Source organism: Chrysochloris asiatica, unplaced genomic scaffold (genome assembly GCF_000296735.1).
Source record: "Chrysochloris asiatica unplaced genomic scaffold, ChrAsi1.0 scaffold00069, whole genome shotgun sequence".
In the NCBI taxonomy this organism is placed as follows: Eukaryota; Metazoa; Chordata; class Mammalia; order Afrosoricida; family Chrysochloridae; genus Chrysochloris; species Chrysochloris asiatica.
In genome coordinates, this window is record NW_006408587.1 from 4,692,640 (window position 1) to 4,711,606 (window position 18,967).

The 18,967-nt window shown below is 38.6% G+C and overlaps 1 protein-coding gene across 1 annotated transcript in view; it reads left to right on the forward strand.

The window, feature by feature from the left end:
- Window positions 1–18,967, forward strand: part of TMEM245 (transmembrane protein 245) — a 99,704-nt gene that overhangs the window by 8,094 nt on the left and 72,643 nt on the right. Inside the window, exons 2-3 of the mRNA XM_006864687.1 lie at window positions 4,627–4,744; window positions 8,615–8,716. Of these exons, the coding sequence (XP_006864749.1) occupies window positions 4,627–4,744; window positions 8,615–8,716 (220 nt within the window). The remainder of the gene's footprint in view (window positions 1–4,626; window positions 4,745–8,614; window positions 8,717–18,967) is intronic.

The following is an 18,967-nucleotide window of genomic DNA, read 5'->3' on the forward strand; positions in this document are numbered from 1 at the left end:
GTATTTCATTCTCTTTTCTAAGCTAACAGTTTTAAAAGCTGTATCTCATGTTTTATGATTTTATGAATATCATTGCATGTGTGGTGATCTGTTGTAAATTCATTGAATCAATTACATTCCCTGATGTGAATGTTGTGTTTTTATAAATAAGCACAGCACTGACATCAGTCATACTCCTTAATTACACAGAACCAAAAAGTAGTTTATATGTCTGTCCTCTTCTCATTTTGTGTTGTGCAGTTGAGTTTTTGAACCTAAAATAAGGTCTTTACATTTCTTTTCACTAAGTTTAATTTTATTTGAGTCAGTCCGATTGTTTGAGATTCAGAATATCTTTTTTTTTTCCCCCAAAGTTTTTATTGTGGATTGAGTGAAAGTTTACAGGGCAGATCATCAGTTTCACATTCAACAAATCATACACCTTGTTTCACTACAATGATTATAATCCCCTCCATGTACCATCAGTTATCAGTGTTTCTCTCAATTCACTTTAGCTCTTTTTAAAACCAAAAATAAAAAAACTCAGGCGTATATAATAATTCACTCCACCAGAGGGCACAGAATATCTTTTTGAATCATTGTTAGGTCATTACAATTTCCATTAACTGCTCTTGATTTTGTTTAATCCAAGATTATGATTGGTGTGACTTTTAGGCTTTCATGTAAGTTACTGATTTAATGTTAATAGGGCAGGGCTCCTTATTCCTGTATGGCATACCACTGAGACTATCCATTTCCTGAGGATTCTTTTTATTTCAACTGTTAGTGATTGCCACAATCTACAGGTATACCTTGTTTTGGTGTACTTCATTTGTGCTTTGCAGATAATGTGTTTCTTATAAACTAAAGGTTTGTTGCAAACCTTGCATGGAACAAGACTTTCAGTGCTTACTTTCTATCTCTGTGTCACATTTTAGTAATTCTTTTTTTTTTTTTTTTAAGTTTTTATTATGAATTGAGTGATAGTTTACATGGGAGAATGTCAGTTTTACACTATCGTTCATTGCAATAATTACAATCTTCTCCATGCATCATCATTCAACAGTATTTGCTTCTATCCCCTCAGTTTTTTCTGGTTTTTTTTTTTTGTTTTTTTTAGGGTGGGGGATGTACATAAAAAAACACTCAGGAATGTATAATCATTTAACCAACCAAAGGGCACATTCTACAAGTTTGACTCCTGGTTGCCAGCTCTCAGTCTTTCTCTTTCCATGAGTCTAAAGTCCTCAGCTCTTCTCTCTTTCCATGTCCTTATTTCTGCCTTAATCTCTGGTGTCGCTGCCTCTCTGGATAGGGTCCCACATTCCATTCTTGCTCTTCTACTTTGATGGTTCTAGGGTCCTCTGTTCCTGGACTGTAAGATTAACTACTCCCCAGTTTTTGTTACAAAGCCTTTACCTTTACAGGTGTGACAGTCACACTTATTTATGGTAACAATTACTCACTATTGAATCACAAGAATGTTATCCCCATCTCTTTTTACCAGACCCATCTAGACAACATGAAAACTATTCAGTGGGGAGTCTACCTTCCCCTGCACACTCTGAAACTAAACTCTCTCTTAAAACTTGTAAGCCAGTCACTTCATGCCCTCTTTTTAAGTAGCCAGTGTCTAAGTTGTCCGTTCCTATCCACCCTGTATACAGAGGGGATAGTATTGATAACTGATGTGAAGACTCCTTCCCTCTCTGTTGACATTTTGGTAATTCTTAACAATATTTCAAACTTTTTCATTATACTATTGCATGCTTAATAGACGACTACAGTACAGAGTAAACTTAACTTTTATATTCACTTGGAAACCAAAAACATCATGTGACTTGCTTCATTGTGATCTTTTGCTATTTGCTTTATTGCAGTGGTCTGGAACAGAACCTCCAATATTTCTGATATATGCCTGTACTGGATTTTTTTTTCTTTCTTTTGTCCTTTGTGAGAATTGCAGCAGCTTTTGCTTTTCATTATTATTATTATTTAGCATCACTCCCAGGTTTTCTAGGGTCTGGTTCTATAGAATAAGCACTGGACTGCTAACCTCAAAGTTGGTGGTTCACACCCACCAGCTGCTCCTCAGAAACCCTATATAGGGTTGCTATGAGTTGGAATGGACTGGACAGCACTACGGAGTCGGAACCAACTTGAGGGCACTTAACAACAATCCTGATTACTAGCTGAATGACTTTGGCTGAGTCACTTTTGTAAAGTGTCAGTTCTTTTCATCTGTAAAATGGGGGATGATAATACTTTTTATTTATGGAATTGGAGTCCTGGTGTGGTCCTATAGGATAAGCAAGGTTGATGGTTCAGACCCACAAGCTGCTCCTTGGAAACCCTACATGTGGTTGCTATGAGTCAGAACCAACCCGATGGCATTTAACAACAACACCATTCATGGGGTTAGGAGAGTTAAATGAGTTAGTATGTATGAAGTGTTAGAATGGGACCTGACACATAGTAAATGTTATATTAATACACAAATGTGTGGTGCTGTGGGTTAATGTGCTGGACTGAATAGTTGGTTTGAATTGCAAGGTCAGAAGTTCAAGCTCACCAGCCACTCTTTGGAAACCCTATACAGGGTTGAAACCGATTCGATGGCACTTAACAACATTAATGTACTCAGATTGTGTTCTAAGTGCTACAGTCATATCTCAAATTCTCTGAATTCCCAGGATTAATTTGCCTGGTCCTATAAGCTGTTGTTGTTGTTGTTAATGTGCCATAGAGTTGGTTCTGACTCATAGCGACCCTGTACAGTGTTTCCGAGGCTGTAAATCTTTATGGGAGCAGAAAGCCTCATCTTTCTCCCGCGGAACAACTGGTAGCTTTGAAATGCTGAACTTGCGGTTCACAGCCCAATTCGTAACCATTATGCTACCAGAGGTTTTTTTTGAAGCAGCTGTAGTCTCATTTTCCATAACATTATATCTGGAGCTTAGAAGTCCTGGTGTGGTGCTGCAGGATAAGTACTGGACCACAAGATCTGTTGTTCAAACTCACCAGCTGCTCCTCAGAAACCCTATATAGGGTTGCGATGAGTCAGAACTGACTCGGTAGCACTTAACAATATTAACAATAACAAGGACCTCTATAATATTTCATCTGATAGTGTTGCTTGAGGAAGAATATTTTTAATATTGTTTTCACTGTTGTTACGTGCCGTTGAGTCGATATCTGCTCATTACAGACAATTTGGAAAGTACAAAGAAAGTAAAAGGAAAATAGATGTACTGCTCATATACAACCACTAAATATATTTCCCCCCTCCCACCAAATAAACGTAGTATCATAAATATTTTTGTATTTTACTCTTTCTCAAATAATACATTAGGAATATTTTTAAACTATATAGAGTTTGTAAAACAAACAAACTTGTTTTATTGATTGCATGACATTTTATTGAGTGAACCAATTTCCAGTTGTTGAACTTCTAGGTAATCAACATGCCAGTGTTCTAAATTACGCTGTAATGGGCTGTTTTATATTATAAGAATTTTTCATTATTCAGTAAGAGTCCTGATGTGGCACTGTAGGATAAGCACTGGATTGCTAACCACAGGATCAGCGGTTCAAACCCACCAGTTGCTCCTCGGAAACCTTGTTCAGTGTCAGTATGTGTCAGAACCAACTCAAGGGTCCTTAACAACAACAAAGTTCCAAAGTTGAATTCCCAGGTCAGAAACTTTTAACATTTTAAGACCTGAAGCTTATTTTCATTGATAGATATGACCAAAATAATGTCAGAGGTATTGTTTCCCTCTCTTATACTTTTTTCTGCCTTTTGTAGTGATTGGATGAGTTCCCTTTTCTTTATGTACTGAATTTTAGCTTAAAGGTCTTTCTCTAGTTCCCCTCCTCTTTTTATTTATTTTGTATGGGGCATGGTTTAGGTCAAATGTGAATTTTACCTTCTTGGTGTACAAATTTGTTCTGGATTGTGTATTCCTTCCATCTTTTGTAAAGATCTACTAAAGTATGAGGTGACTTCTGAGTTTCTGCATAGTTGGCTGCTGTGAATGCTTTTTAACTGCTAGAGTCGTTCAATTTTATGTAGGGAAAGCTGAGGGAGGAGACCCTGTGTGGCTCGTTGATTTTTCTTTTCTAAATATTAATTTATAGAGAAAACTAAAGGAATCTGTTAAGATGAGTCTCTTAATTTAAGTTTGTGACTTATACATGGAATGCTTTATCTTAAGTAATTCTTTTTATGCATGGAATTATGTTGAACTTTAACATATCTTAAATTCAAATTGTCTATTTTTTGTTGTTGTTAAAATATTTAACATCATTGAATGAGATTTCAAATGCCTGTTTATTCCAAAATTTGATTTGTGTAAGTAGGAGTCCTGGTGTGGCACTGTAGGATAAGCACTGGACAGCAAGGTTGGCAGTTCAAATTCACCATCTGCTCCTTGGAAACCTTATACAAGGTCGCTATGAGTCAGAACTGACTTGAAGGCACTTAACAACAACATAGGCATGTTCTCATTAGCATCACCAACCTTCATCTTACCAGTTCTGCGTCCAGAGCTCCCATGCCAGAGAGATGCTTGAAAATTTTATTTAGTTGTGTTTATTTTCATGTGCATGTATTTTACAATTGTGTCTATATTTTATTTATTTAAGATCTGGACATTGGTAGTTGGCTATGTGTTGGCTGTTTCATTCAAGTGGAATGCGAGTACTGAACGCTACTTGAGAGCAATTTCAATTCCTGTCTGGATTATATTGCTTTTTCATTTAGGTGGGTCACTTTAAAAAAATGTAACTTAATGTCAGCAGAGGCTAACTCTGTGAATGAGTCAATTCTTTGTAGTGTTGCTATATGTTGCATTTAGTTTTCTTTGACATAATTTCAGGAAATGTTATACTTTTGTCTTTCATTGATCTTTAATGAAAATGTTATGCTTTAAAATGTCTATCTTTTAATTATACTAAATGCTCATTTTCAGAAGGGCCTTCACAAGCAAACATACTCTAAAGAGCAGGGCACACTTGGACTGTCGTAGTCATTTCTGGGGGTCATACTTAAGGAGGATATAGATAAGCAGGTGAGATGAAAAGAGGTCTGCACAATTATGTTTGAGAAACAGTTCAAGGAACTGGAGAAGATGTTTGCACTGGATAAGAGAAGGGGACTCTGCCTACAAGGCAGGAAGAAGGTAGAGCTAAGGAGGATATAAATGAAAATGTATGTCTAATATTTGAATGAATGTCCTGTGAAAGAGATTTGTGCAACCATGAGGTTGCACAAGTAGAGATGTTAGAAATATTAGAACATTGAGTAGCTTTCAGGGAGACAGATATCTATTCACAATAATCAGTGCCAGAGCATATAGATCAATGACCCAAACCAAACCAAAGCCACTGTTGTTGAATCAGTTCCTCCTCACAGCTACTCTCTAAGGTGGAGTCTATCTGCTCCCACAGGGTTTCTGAGCTTTTCAGAAGTCAGGCTTTACAGAAGCAGAATGCCTCAGTTTTCTCCTGTGGGTTTGAACTACTAATCTTTCAATTAGCAGCCCAGTGCTTAATCCACTGTGTCACCTTGGCTCCTTTGGTGTACTGAGTTTATTGTTATTTGAGATACTTATTGTTAGTTTCAACAAACTGGAGGCGCTAACTTGTCTATGCCAAGAAATTTAGAAGATAATTGCCTGGCCAACCAAATGGAAGAAATCCATATTTGTGGCCATTCCAAAGAGAGGTGACCCAATGGAATGCTAAAATCATCGAACAATATCATTAATATTACATGCAAGTAAAATTTTGCTGATGATAGCTCAAAAAACAGTTGCAGCAGTACATTTATAGGGAGGTGCCAGAAATCCAAGCCAAATTCAGAAGAGGATGTGGAATGAGGAATATCAGTGCTGATATCAGATGGATCTTGGCTGACAGCAGAGAGTACTGGAAAGATGTATACTTGTGCTTTATTGACTATGTGAAGATATTTGACTATGTGAGATCATAACAAACTGTAGATAACATTGTGAAGAAGGGGTATCACAGAACACTTAATGGTGCTCATAGACCAAGAGGCAGTCATTTGAACACAACAAGTGGGTTCGAAAAGGATTGTATGAAGACCATAGCATCAGGATTGAAAGAAGACTTATTAACAACCTGTGATTTGAAGATGATACAATCTTGCTCACTATAGGCAAAGGGAACTTAAAATACTTACTGATGAAGACAAAAGAACACAGTTTTCAGTATGGATTGCACCTCAATATAAAGAAAATGAAAATCCTCACAACTGGATCAGTAGATAATATGATAAATGGAAAAAGGATTGTTAAATTGTTAAGAGGCTTCATTTTGCTTAGATCCATCATCAATACTCATGGAAGCAGCAGTCAAGAAATGAAACAATGTATTGCATTAGGCAAATCTGCTTCAAAAGACCTCTTTTAAAGTATTGAAGAGCAAAGATGTCAGTTTGAGGACTAAGGTGCACCTGATCCAAGCCATAGTACGTTCAGTCACCTTGTATGCATGTGAAAGCTGTAAAGTTAGTAAAGAAAACAGTAGAAGAGTCGATGCATTTGAATTAAGATATTGGTGAAGAATATTAAAGGTACCACGGACTGCCAGAAGAACAACTAAATCTGTGTTGCAAGAAGTACAGCCAGAATGCTCCTTGGAAGAGATTTTGGGTCTCATACTTTGGACATGTTGTTAGGCAGTACCAGTCCCTGGAGAAGGACATCATGCTTGGTAAAGTGAAGGGTCAGTGAAAAAGAGGATGACCCTCACTCAACAAGGTGAAGTTTCACAGTGGCATCAACAATGATCTTAAACATAACAAGTTTGTGAGGATGCTGCAAGAACATGCCGTGTCTCATTCTGATGTCCACAGGGTTGCTATGAGTTGACAACAACATTGTCAGCTAGGATGTTGTAAAGCTATTTTCAGCATGATACCTATAGCCGACATTGTTTTATCTCCAAGTGCGAGTCTGTAAGATATAAGTAACATTTAGATGGTCTATTAAGAGTAATTTTTAGGACTACTTACTGTTTAAAAAAACCAAAAAAAAAAAAAAAATTGAGTAAATGTCTGTATTTAAAGTTTGATGCTCAAACTTGGCTGACTTGGAATACTAGAGGAGATTAGCAGTAAGACCCTTTACTGTCTGATATAAGGAGCTATGGTGGCGTAGTAGTTATGAGTTGGGCTGCTTAACCTCAAGGTCAGCAGTTCAAAACTACCAGCCATTCCGTGGCAGTGAGATGAGACTTTCTGTTACCTTAAAGATTTGCAGCCTCAGAAACCCTATGCAAGGTCACTATGAGTTGGAACCGATTCCACAGCACACAACCACCACCACCAATATCTGATGTGACTCATTTTTAGTTTGGGGAAGAAAAGGAAATCAGACAGGTGTGCCCCTGAAGTTCTAGACTAGGTCTGTGAACATCTGGTCCTCAGGCTGTAACACCTGTGAAATCACTTGATCTGGCAACTGCCGTTCCAGCCATCACATTTTTGTTATTGTTGTTGTTAAGTGCTGTTGAGTCAGTTTCAACCCATTGCGACCCTGTATAAGGTTTCCGAGGAGCAATTGGTAAGCTTGAACTGCCGACTTTACAGTTCAGACGGCTTTGTAGTCTGGTGCATTAGCCCACAGCGCCACGCTAGGACTCCTCACATTAGAGGTGAAGTTAATTAAGTGTTTGACCAAATATATCCAGCTAATTTTTAACTTGATAATTTTGTATGGCCCGCGAATGATGTTATAAATATTGGATAAAAAAGTTCGCACCTCTGTAGACAAATTTGGGAAAATTCAAATAGTAGCGACTTTGGCCACCTGCTAACATTTTCACTCTGCACAGATAGGAGGCTACATTGAAACTTTTTGTTGTGTGTTTTTTGACAACTCTCTCCTTGGAGCTCTGGTACAGCATAGTGGTTACGAATCGGCCTGTGAACCTCAGTGTCAGCAGTTCGAAACTACCAGCTGTTCTGCGGGAGAAAGATGAGGCTTTCTGCTCCTATAAAGATTTACAGCCTCGGAAACCCTGTACAGGGTTGCTATGAGTTGGAACCGACTCCACGGCTCATAACAACAACAACAATCCTTACTTTAAGGAGCCCTGGTGGTGCTGTAGGATAAGCACTGGACTGTTAACTACAAGATTAGCAATTCAAACCAACAAGTTGCTCAGTGGTAGAAAGTTGAGGCTGTCGGCTCTCATCAAAATTGATAATCTCAGAAACCCCAAGGAGCAGTTCTACTCTGTCCTATAGAGTTGCCATGAGTTGGTATCGACTGATGGCAGTGGGGTTTTGGTTTGGGTCCTTATTTGGGTCATATGGGTGGTTTGAGTTCGGAATGGCTGTAAGCCCTGCATGTGCTTTAGAATTCACTTAATCCCTCAGGTGATAGAGCGCAGTAGTGATAGGTGGGCACATGCACAGTTCCTTAGACTAGATGGGCTGGATTTATCTGCTGTAAGTCCCGAATCTTGGCGTACTGTCTGATGGCCTTTTTTTTTCCCTTGTGAAGCTTTGTGTGTGTGTGTATGTGTGGGTGTGTGTGAACATATATCAAATTGCTCTATCAGTTTATGAAACTGAAAAATGTTAACTTTTAATGATTTGCAGCATCCCTGGCTGGCTCATGGAGAATCCCAGTATTCCTGGTTATTGTTTTCCTGATGTCTGTGGGCACCCTCTATGAAAAACAGAATGGAAAAGAGGCTTCTGGTAAGAAATAGGACACTTTATTAATATTACTGTAAGCAGTATTTTGGAGAGTAGTTTTATTAAAAGAAAGCAAGCAATATAACAATGTATGATGAAATGGCTTAAATTTATTTAAAAATATTTGTTTAAAATATTTTTTGGTTAAGCCACATACATTTTGTTTTCTTTTTATAATTATAAAATTCACATAACAAAAGTAACAATTATTTTAAACCTTATAATTCCGTGGATTTTGGTACATTCCCAGTGTTTTGTAACCATCACCTACTGATTGTGTAACTATCAGTTCTGAAATATTTTCATCAAAAGGAAACTTCAGATCATTCTTGTTCTTCCAAGTCCTGGCAAAGTCTAGTCTGATTCTGTTATTATGGATTTACCTATTCTGAATGTTGCATGAAAATAGAATCACATACTTATAACCTTTGTGTCTGGCTTCTTTACTTAGCTTCATGTTTTCAAGGTTCATCCAAGTTTTAGCATGGATTAGTTCTCCGTTCTTTCTTTCTTTCTTTTCTTTTTTTTTTTTTAAATGTTTTATTGTGAATTATGTAATAGTTTACATGGAAGAACATTAGCTTTACTTTCATCCTATTGTATATCATTTCATTGCCATGGTACAATCCTCTCCATGCATCATCAACCAACCAAAGGGTAAGAATATACCATGTATTGTTGATCCATTCATTCATTGATGGATGTGCGTTTCCACTTTTTCACTGTTATAGTCATAAGTTGCTTCCCATACAGTTCATTCTGTTATGTAGGACATTATGTGATTTGGATATTGTGTGAACACCATCTCATCGTTACCTGGTCCTGCTTTTTCGTTAAGCACCTTAAATAAATTTCTTGCCTTAGCAGTGATCCTCAGATTGCTGAGAGGGATTCACTTTTGTGTTTGGTCCTCAATCCACATCATTAGCAGTTTCTCCACATCTGATTACCTCCCTCTCACGGTTTCATTAGCATTGTAGTTTTCAGTGGAGCAATCCTTTAACAGTTTAGAGAATTTTTTCTTTCTTTTTGAGGACTTGAAGTACTTACTGAAGAAGATCAAAGCCTTCAGTGTGGATTTTTGTTGGCAAATGGCTAATGTCTGACCTTTGTATGACATCTTTTTAGTAATAAATATGTTGAGAATTTAAAAATAACTACCTGAAACAAAGAAACATTAATTCTGTATCCCTTTGACAATGGAAAATAAAAAAAAAAGATTTTATTTTATATTTTGTTGCCTAAGTGTCCTCTGTTCAGCTCTTCTTCTTGGTCATTAGCTAATATTAGGCTCTGTGCTTACATATCATACCAGTAGAAGTAAACTTCCTATTTGGGCAGCTACTATAGAAGATGAACTGCAAAGTCCGTTTGAACCACAAGGTCAGCAGTTCAAGCTCACCATCTGCTCCTTGTAAACCCTTTAAAGGGTTGTTATGGATTGGAACCAATTCGACAGGACTTAGCAACAGCAGTAGAAGATGGAGTCCTAGTGTGGCATTATAGAATAAGCACTGGACTGCTAACCATAAGATCAGTGGTTCAAACCTACCAGACACTTATTGGAAACCTTATACAGGACCACTGTGAGTTGGGACCTACTCAATGGCACTTAACAAGACAACATAGAAAATGGAAGGAATACATAGTTACTGTCTCCAATAGAATTATTTTATGCTCAACTATTTCAGGAGGTAGTGTATGGTAAAAAAAACCCAATGATACTGAAGGAAATTGCTCAAGTTGCACTGAAAGCATTGACGAAAAACAAGGCTCCAGGAATTGACGGAATACCAATTAAGATATTTCAGCACATGGATATAATGCTGGAAGTTCTTAAATGTCTGTGCTGACAAATTTGTCAGACAGCTATTGGACCAGGAATAACTGTACCCATTCCAAAGTATGGTGATCCAACAGAATTTGGAGGTTATTGAACGACAATGACCTTATTATCACATGCAAGTAAAATTTTACTGATAATTCAAAAACAGTTGCAGTGGTACATCAAGAGAAACTGCCAAAAATTTAAATCGGTTTCAGAAAAGGACATGTCCTTGTCCATGGGCTCAGATGTCCCCAAGTCTCCCCACACTTTGGACCAACCAGCCCTTCCTCTTCTCTCTCTCATCTCCAGTGGGAGTCAATGGACCGTGGTTGAACTCAACCCATTTCTTCATTGCTGCCTTTACCCCTCTTCCTCTCACCAGTAGACCAATATGGCCACCAGCAAGCTTACATACCTGATCATTTGTTCCCTTTGAGTTTCAGGCTTAGAGGGGGGTTTGTCCTGAAAGAACTTGATTGCTTGTTTTGATGGCTTCCTGGTGAACAGCTGTAGCCAGTTATACTGATATGTTTGTTTTGTTTTTTTTCTGATGATCTTTCTTTGAAGATGTATCTTATGTCATTCTAGCTGTTCCAGGCTGGTCTGCTTGTCCTTTCTTGTGGGGATGTCCCACCTCAGAGGTTCTGGATGGGACTCAGGATTCCATCTATACTCTGCAAAGGCTCCACAATAGGCCTATTTCACTGGGCAAATTCTAGAATCCCTTTTAGGTATTCCAGTCAGTTATAGGCTGAAGATGGGCTTACAAGTTTTCTCTAATCATGTTTCCCGACATTCCTTTCTATCCCACTCAAGTGTCTATTTTTACAATAGTAGGCAAGGAAAACCAATATTCATAAGACAGTCAAGCATCTTAACATTATTTCCCTACTTCAAACTGTGCCTAGATCCCTATATCACAGAGCCCTGTTGTTCCAAAGTTGAGCATACATCATTATTTACCTCTGTCCCACTTAGCCCATGCAAACCTGCCTCAGTGTTTCCCTATCTACCTTGATCTTCCATCCACCTCCTCTTTCTTCTGTATTGTCCTCCCCAACACCCGAACTATGATGTGTCTATCCCCTACCCTGTGCTCTACCATGCCCCACCCCTGTAACCAACAGACTTTTTTTTTTTTCCTTTCAGTATTGCTGTCTCTTCTTAAGCTTTTACAATAATGGTCCTATGCAGTATTTGTCCTTTTGTGACTAATTTCACTCAGCATAGTGTCCTCAAGGTTCATCCATGTTATTCGGTGGCTTGCAGCTTCTTATTCTTCTTCAAGATAGCATAATATTCCATTGTGTGTATGTGCCCAAGTTTCTTTATCCATTCTTCCATTGATGGGCACTTGGGCTGTCTCCATCTTTTTGCTATTGTGAATAGTGCTGTGATAAACATTGGGGTGCATATGCCTACTCGTGTACTAGCTCATATTTCTTGTGGCTATATACCAACTAAAGGAATTGCTGGATCATAGGTCTTTTTATTTCCAACTTTCTGAGGAAGTGCCATACTGTTTTCCAGAGTAGTTGGACCATTTTGCATTCCCACCAGCAATGTAGGAGGATCCCAGTCTCTCCACATCCTTGCTAGCATTTCTTGTCTTTTGCTTTTTTGAACTCCGCTGTTATTGCTGGTGTGAGGTAGTATCTCATTGTTGTTTTGATTTGCATCTCTCTAATGGCTAATCATCGTGAACAATTCTTCATATGTTTGTTGGCTGCCTGAATGTCTTCTTGGTGACGTGTCTATTCATGTCCTGTGCCCATGTTTTAATTGGGGTCAGGTTTACATGTAACAAATGTACACTTTGTTACGTATCCTTCTTCCTTGTGGTTCCCCATTTACATCTTACAGTTCACACATGAACAAAGCGAAAATATTTAATGCACACATACAAAACAAAAAGCATCTATTTATTTAAATGTCCAAAGGACACACTCTCCACACTAGTCTCCTGCCCACAGGCACACAGACTTACTCAGTCCATGGGCCTAGAGAGCCTACAGCTGCTTTGTCTCTCCGTGCCACTGCCTCTGCCACTGTCTCTACTGTCGCCACTTTTCTAGGTAGGGATCTCATGCTCTTCCTTCTTGATGGTCCTGGACCTCTGGTTATCTTTATCTCTACTTTTTTTTTTTTTCTTTCTTTCTTATAATAAGTGCTGTTTATCCCTTGCCCCAGGATGGTTTTCTCCTTGGCTTATTTTTTGTGCAGGGCACATGTAGTGCTTTATTACAATGGTGTATACACAGTGAAGTTCTAATCCATGGGTTTTAGATGGATCTTTTATTGAGTATAAATTTTAGTTAGTTGGTGGTGGTTATCTAGATAGTAATGAAGACAAGAATTTAAAGACCAAGTGAAACAGAGCACTATGGTTGATTACTATCAGCCATAAACTCAGAATAGCAGTGTGGTATTCTGTAAGCTAGATTTCAGACATTTGCATTTTAGACTGTTAGAAGGAAGACCATCATGAGGCACAGAATAAATATTGACAGCAGATTTGGAAGCACTCTTAGGTTTTCTTGTTTCATTTTGCTCTCATTCTACCGCATTTAGGTTGGGTTATTCTTGTAACAGGGTCCTTTTTTGGATTTCTGGTTTAGATAAGGGGTCCTGGTGTGGCATGTAGGATAAGCACTAGACTGCTAACCGCAAGGTTAGTGGTTCTACCCACCAGCCACTCCTCAGGGTCAGTATGAGTCAGAACCTCTTGATAAACTTCATAAGATAAATATTTTTTAACTCCCCCCTCCCTCCCTAGAGTCTGAATAGTTTGTTTCTTTTGCCCATATCACCCTGTTTTGGGAATGAAAACTTGAATCATCTAGTCTGTATTAGGCTATTCCTACCCTCTTACTTTTATGGCTACTTCCCTCCAGTAGATGTCACTGTGATATAGTAAGACATAGGAATACTTTAATTTATTAGAACAGTAATGTGTACATTGATTTCTTCCTTGTCGTTTTACTCTCATTGTAGAACTTTGCTGTTACATTCTAGACATCTATATAGGTGTCTTTTTCTGGGTTTTTAAGCTTTGAAGATAAGGGGCTTCAAAAAGCACATGGAAAAAAAGATTTTTTTTTTTTATAAGACATTATCTTTTAATTCCATTTTCCACATACTTTTAGAAGTTCCCTTGTATTTTACTGCCATAGAAGCTTGTATTCGGTGGTTCATTAGACTCAGAAAATTAATCCTGTAGATTAATCATCAGGATTCAAAGTATGAGATTGAGTTTAGTCCTGAGACCTAGAAAACTCTTCTGGGAGGGAGGTCATTGCTGAGCTAGTTTTAATGATTCCTTCTGAACCCATGGGCCTGTTTGCCTTAGAACCTGGGGAACTCTTACTTGGTATTTCCGGAAAGCCCAAGATAATGATACTATGGTATCATTATCTTATACTTAAATGTTTTTATTTAATTATAAGAATTTAATTTGTTGTTGAGAATATATACATCAAGACATAAATCAGTTCAGTAGTGTCTCCATGTACCATTTGGTGACATTGCTTGCAATCTTTGAGTTGTGTAAACATTTTCACCCTCCTTTTCTGAGTTGCTGTCAGCTTGATCCCATATAGATAGTTCTTAAAAGAGCATAATGCTCAAGGCAGACACTTTTTTACTAAACCTGCGGTTTTAGGAAGATTTCAGGGGGATACTTTTGTTTTAAGGTTTAAAGCATGTCTCTGGGCAATAGTTTGAAGGTTCATGGCTTCCAAATGTCTCAGAGTCCCTAAGTATTTGAAATTCTGTTCTGCATTTCCCCTTTTTGATAAAGATTCTTTTGTAGAATCTTGGAACAAAATGTCAGTAATGGTAGTTGGATATCATCCAGGTCTTCTGGCTCAAATGCTGTTTTTTTTTAGAGAAAAAAAGCAAGCAAATAAAACCTTCTAAATAGACAATATCTCATTATGTAGATGGAGTTATCTAATTCCAGAAGCTTTACTGACTTTTCCAAAGTCATATAGCTTATAAATGGTGGAGCTAAGATTGATACCTCTAGCTGCCTTGATTCAAGCTTAGTCACTTTTCTTCACCAAGCTCTGTGGAGCAGTGTTCATCCCCCTGTTACCTAAGGAGAATTATCAACTACTGATCCCTCGTACACTCAGATGTGGTTGCCAGTTCCTTCATGTTTCCATGCTGACATTGTTAGTTTAGTACAACATAGCTTTTCTGACTGCTGTTGGTGGTAAGTGCCATCGAGTCAGTTCTGACTCATAGCAACCCTGTATAGGGATTCTGAGGAGTGAATGGTGGGTTTAAACTATAGACCATAGCAGTTAGCAGTCCAATATTTATCCTATAGAGCCACACTAGGATTTCTAGATCCCAGAAATCTTATCTGGTTGAAAGCGGAAATCTAGTTTTGGATATGTTCCCCTGCTTGTGAGGAAAGAGGGATACTAGCAATATTTTTGATCTCCCAACTGCACCTAACAACAACAACAGCATAGCTGTGCAAAGGGGTTAACCTGTGGCACAGTGGGTTTTAAATGTTAGACTGCAAGTTTGGCAGTTTGAACCCACTAGACACTCCAGGGGAGAAAGATGAGGCTGTCTGCTCTTGTAAAGATGTATGTATCTGAAACCCTCTATATGGTCACTGTGAGTTGGGATCAACTTGATGATAGGGGCATTGGTTTTGGTTTTTATGGGCAAAGTTCTGTTAGGTTCTTTACGTATGGCAGCACACTTGATTCTCTCTGTAATCTAGTATTATACTTGTGTTGTTATGTGCCCTTGAGTCAATTCCAACTCATAGTGACCAAGTGTGACAAAGTAGAACTGACCCATAGAGGTTCCTAGCTGTAAGCTTTGTGGAAGCAGATTGCCAGGTCTGTCTCCCACGCAGCTACTGGGTGGGTTACAGCTACCAAGCTTTCAGTTAGCAGCCAAGTACTTAGCCATTGTGCCACTAGAGCTCCTGACACTCATTTTACAGATGTATAGATTTAGAATCTGAGAACCATTACCTCGGAGGTTAAGAAATGCTTTTTCAGAAGCTAGGGAACTAAACATCACATGTATCTTTAATAGCCTGCACACCCAGCCTGAGAAACACTGGCAAGTACAACTGGGTGTTATTTCTCTAATTGGTAATTGTTTATAAATGACCAGAAATATCTTTGCAGGGAGGAAGTCCTTATAGCTGCTGCCTTAAACAACTTGGAAAAGCATGCAGTGTGAATATGTCTCATCCACTTAAGCCCAAAATGGAAAAAGGAAAGAAAGAAATATCATTTCTTGCTGCTTATCCTGAACTTCCCCAAATTTGATGTGGTTGATTAAATGGTGGTGGTGGTGGTTATATGCCATGGAGTCAGTTCCGACTCACAGCGACCCTGTACAGGGTTTCCAAGGCTGTAAGTCTTTACAGGAGCAAAAAGACTCATCTTTCTCCAGTGAAACAACTGGTAGTTTCAAACTGCTGACCTTGAGGTTCGCAACCCGCTTCGTAACCACTATGCTACCAGAGATCCTTGGTTTATTAAATAGACCCAGAGAGATTCGTACTAGTTAATATGCAAGCCTAATGAAGTGATTGGAGGAAGACATCAACATATGATTAGCAGATGATACAGTGTTGCTTGTAGGAAGTGAGGAGGACTTGTACTTAATAATGAAGACCAAAGACTAAAAGCTTCAATATGGATTGCACCTCAATGTAAAGAAAACAAAAATCATCACAAATAGACCAATAAAATAACATCATGATAAGGGGAGAAAAGATTGAAGTTGTCAAAGATTTCATTTTACTTAGTTCTAAAACCCACACTCCCAGAAGCCACAGCTAAGAAATCAAGCGATGTACTTACTGTATTAAGCAAATTGGGTACAAAAGTCCTCTTTAAAGTATTCAGGAGCAAAAATATCAGTTTAAGAACTAAGATGCACCTGACCCAAGCCATGGTATTTTCAACAATCTCATATGAATGTGAATCTTGGACAGTGAATAAGAAAGACCATACAAGAAACAGTGTATTTGAATTATGGTGTTGATGAAGAATTTTTAAAGTACCATGAACTGCCAGAAGAACAAACAAATCTGTTTGGGAAGAAATGTAGCTTAAATGGTTCTTGGAAGTGAGGATGGAAAGACTTCATCTCATGAATTTTGGATTAGTTATAAGGAGAGACCAGTCACTGGAAAAGTGTATTATGCTTAGCAAAGTAGAAGGTCACTGGAAAGGAGGAAAATCCCAATGAGATGGATTGACAGACTGGCAGCAACAATGGACTCAAACGTAACAAGTGTGGGGATGATATAGGACTGGGCACTGTTTTGTTTTGCTGTGCAGAGGGTCACTATGAATCGGAAGCAACTTAATGGCGTGTTAACAACAACAATAGTGAAGTGACACTACAATCCATCGAGACAGATTTTCAGCATTAGTAATGGAAACAGAAGACTTCTTTGACGGGAACTCTACATGCCTGCTTTACTTGGTATGCAGTCCTGCTTTCCAGTTATTATCTTTTCTTGGATTTCTGGCAACCACCACTGTCTCTGTGAAGGAGAATGAAATAGACCAAGAAAGATCCCCTTTTACTGTTGGGGTTCAGTAGTGAATAATTGCTGTTAGGACTGATTGTGAGTATTGCAAATGTAAAGGTAGACGTTTTGTAACAAAGGAGGGGAGTGGCTGATCTTGCATTCCAGGAGCAGAGGACCCTGGGATCATCAAGGGAGAAGAGCAGAGTGTGGGACCCTATCCAGAGAAGCAGTGACACCAGAGATGGAGGCAGAGATGATGACGTGGAAAGATGGAGTGGCTGGGGACTCTTGACTCAGAAAGAGAGAGGGGCTATGTGCTGACGGCTGGCGGGCAGGCTTGTGGGATGTGCCCTTTGGTTGTTTGAATGGTTATATATTCCTGAGTGCTTAAGTATACATTAAAAACACATAAACAAAAAAACCCACAAAACAAAAACAGAGGGAATGGAAGCAAATGCTGTTGAATGATGATGCATGGAGGGGATTGTAGTCATTGCAATGAAACGAAATACGATAGGATGAATGTAAAGCCAATGTTCTCTCATGTAAACTGTCAGTCAAGTCACAATAAAAACTTTAAAAAAGAAAGAAAGATCTCCTTCTTTAGACTGGTTTAAAATGGTATTTCCCCCTGATTATTAAAAAATATTGTTCTTGTAACTGCCAAATTGGCCATAGTAACAGATGATATCTGATCTTTTGTTCTGTTTCTTATGTTTCAGACGTTCACTTTCTGTCCTGTGGTGCTAGGTGGCTAATGTCAGTGGTCTACTTTGTTTGGACTTCTGTAGCAACCGACTCCATGGCACATAACAACAACAACAACAACTTAATACTTGCCTTGATGGTGGTTAAGTGCCTTGGAGTTGGTCCTGACTCAGAATGACCCTGTATAGAGTTTCCTAGGCTGTAAACCTTATGGGAGCAGAAAGCCTCCTCTTCTGCAGAGGGGCTGGTAGATTAAAACTACTGACCTTGCGGTTAGCAGCCCAACTCGTGACCCACAATGCTACTGGAATTCCTTGACACTTGTGTTGGCCGTGGGAAAATTGATACTTGGAACCTTAGAGATGATGTTTCCTTTTCAGTATAGTTCTTGGATTCTCTGATGTGTCCTTGTCTGTGTGCCTATTTTTAGCTGGAGCTTTCATCCACCCCATGACCTTGCCTAGATTCTTGGGTCTGGCTTTCTTCTGTCTAGTTTGTTATATCCTTGCCTGAATCTCTAAGACAAAAGTCATTAAAATGTAGTTCTGTTTGATAAGGAGGAATAGTTACCAAATCTTTTCTATAATTTTAAAGTTTAAAGTATTTGTTGATTTTTCTTTGCGCAGCTCCTTTTATTACTTTGTTAAGTTTCAGGTGCTATTAAAATTTGCTGAATCATTTCTGGTCAGAGATCGCTCCATTGGAAACCCTTCCCTGACCTCCTTCCAGTTTGGATTAGATTTCAATCTTCTTGTTCCTCATATTTCAGATATCTACACTTACTACTTTTATGTTAGTTCTTAACATACTGCATCATAACGGATTGTTGTTGTTGTTAGGTGACATTGAGTTTGTTCTGACTCATAGTGACCCCTATGCACAGCAGAATGAAACACTGCCAAGTCTTGAGCCATAATCATATTGTTACATTTGAACCCATTATTGCTGCCACTATGGCAGTCCATCTTGTTGGGGTCTTCATCTTTTTTTTTTAACTGACTCTCCACTTTTCCAAACGTGATGTCCTTCTTAGGACATACTGACTGTCAGTTGTTGTTGTTAGGTGCCATCGAGTCGGCACCAACTTATGTACTGCAGAACAAAACACTGCCCGATCCCGGGCCAACCTCACTGAGCACTGCTGCCACGCTCAAGTCCATTGATGCTGCTGCTTGGCCAATCCATCTCCTTGGGG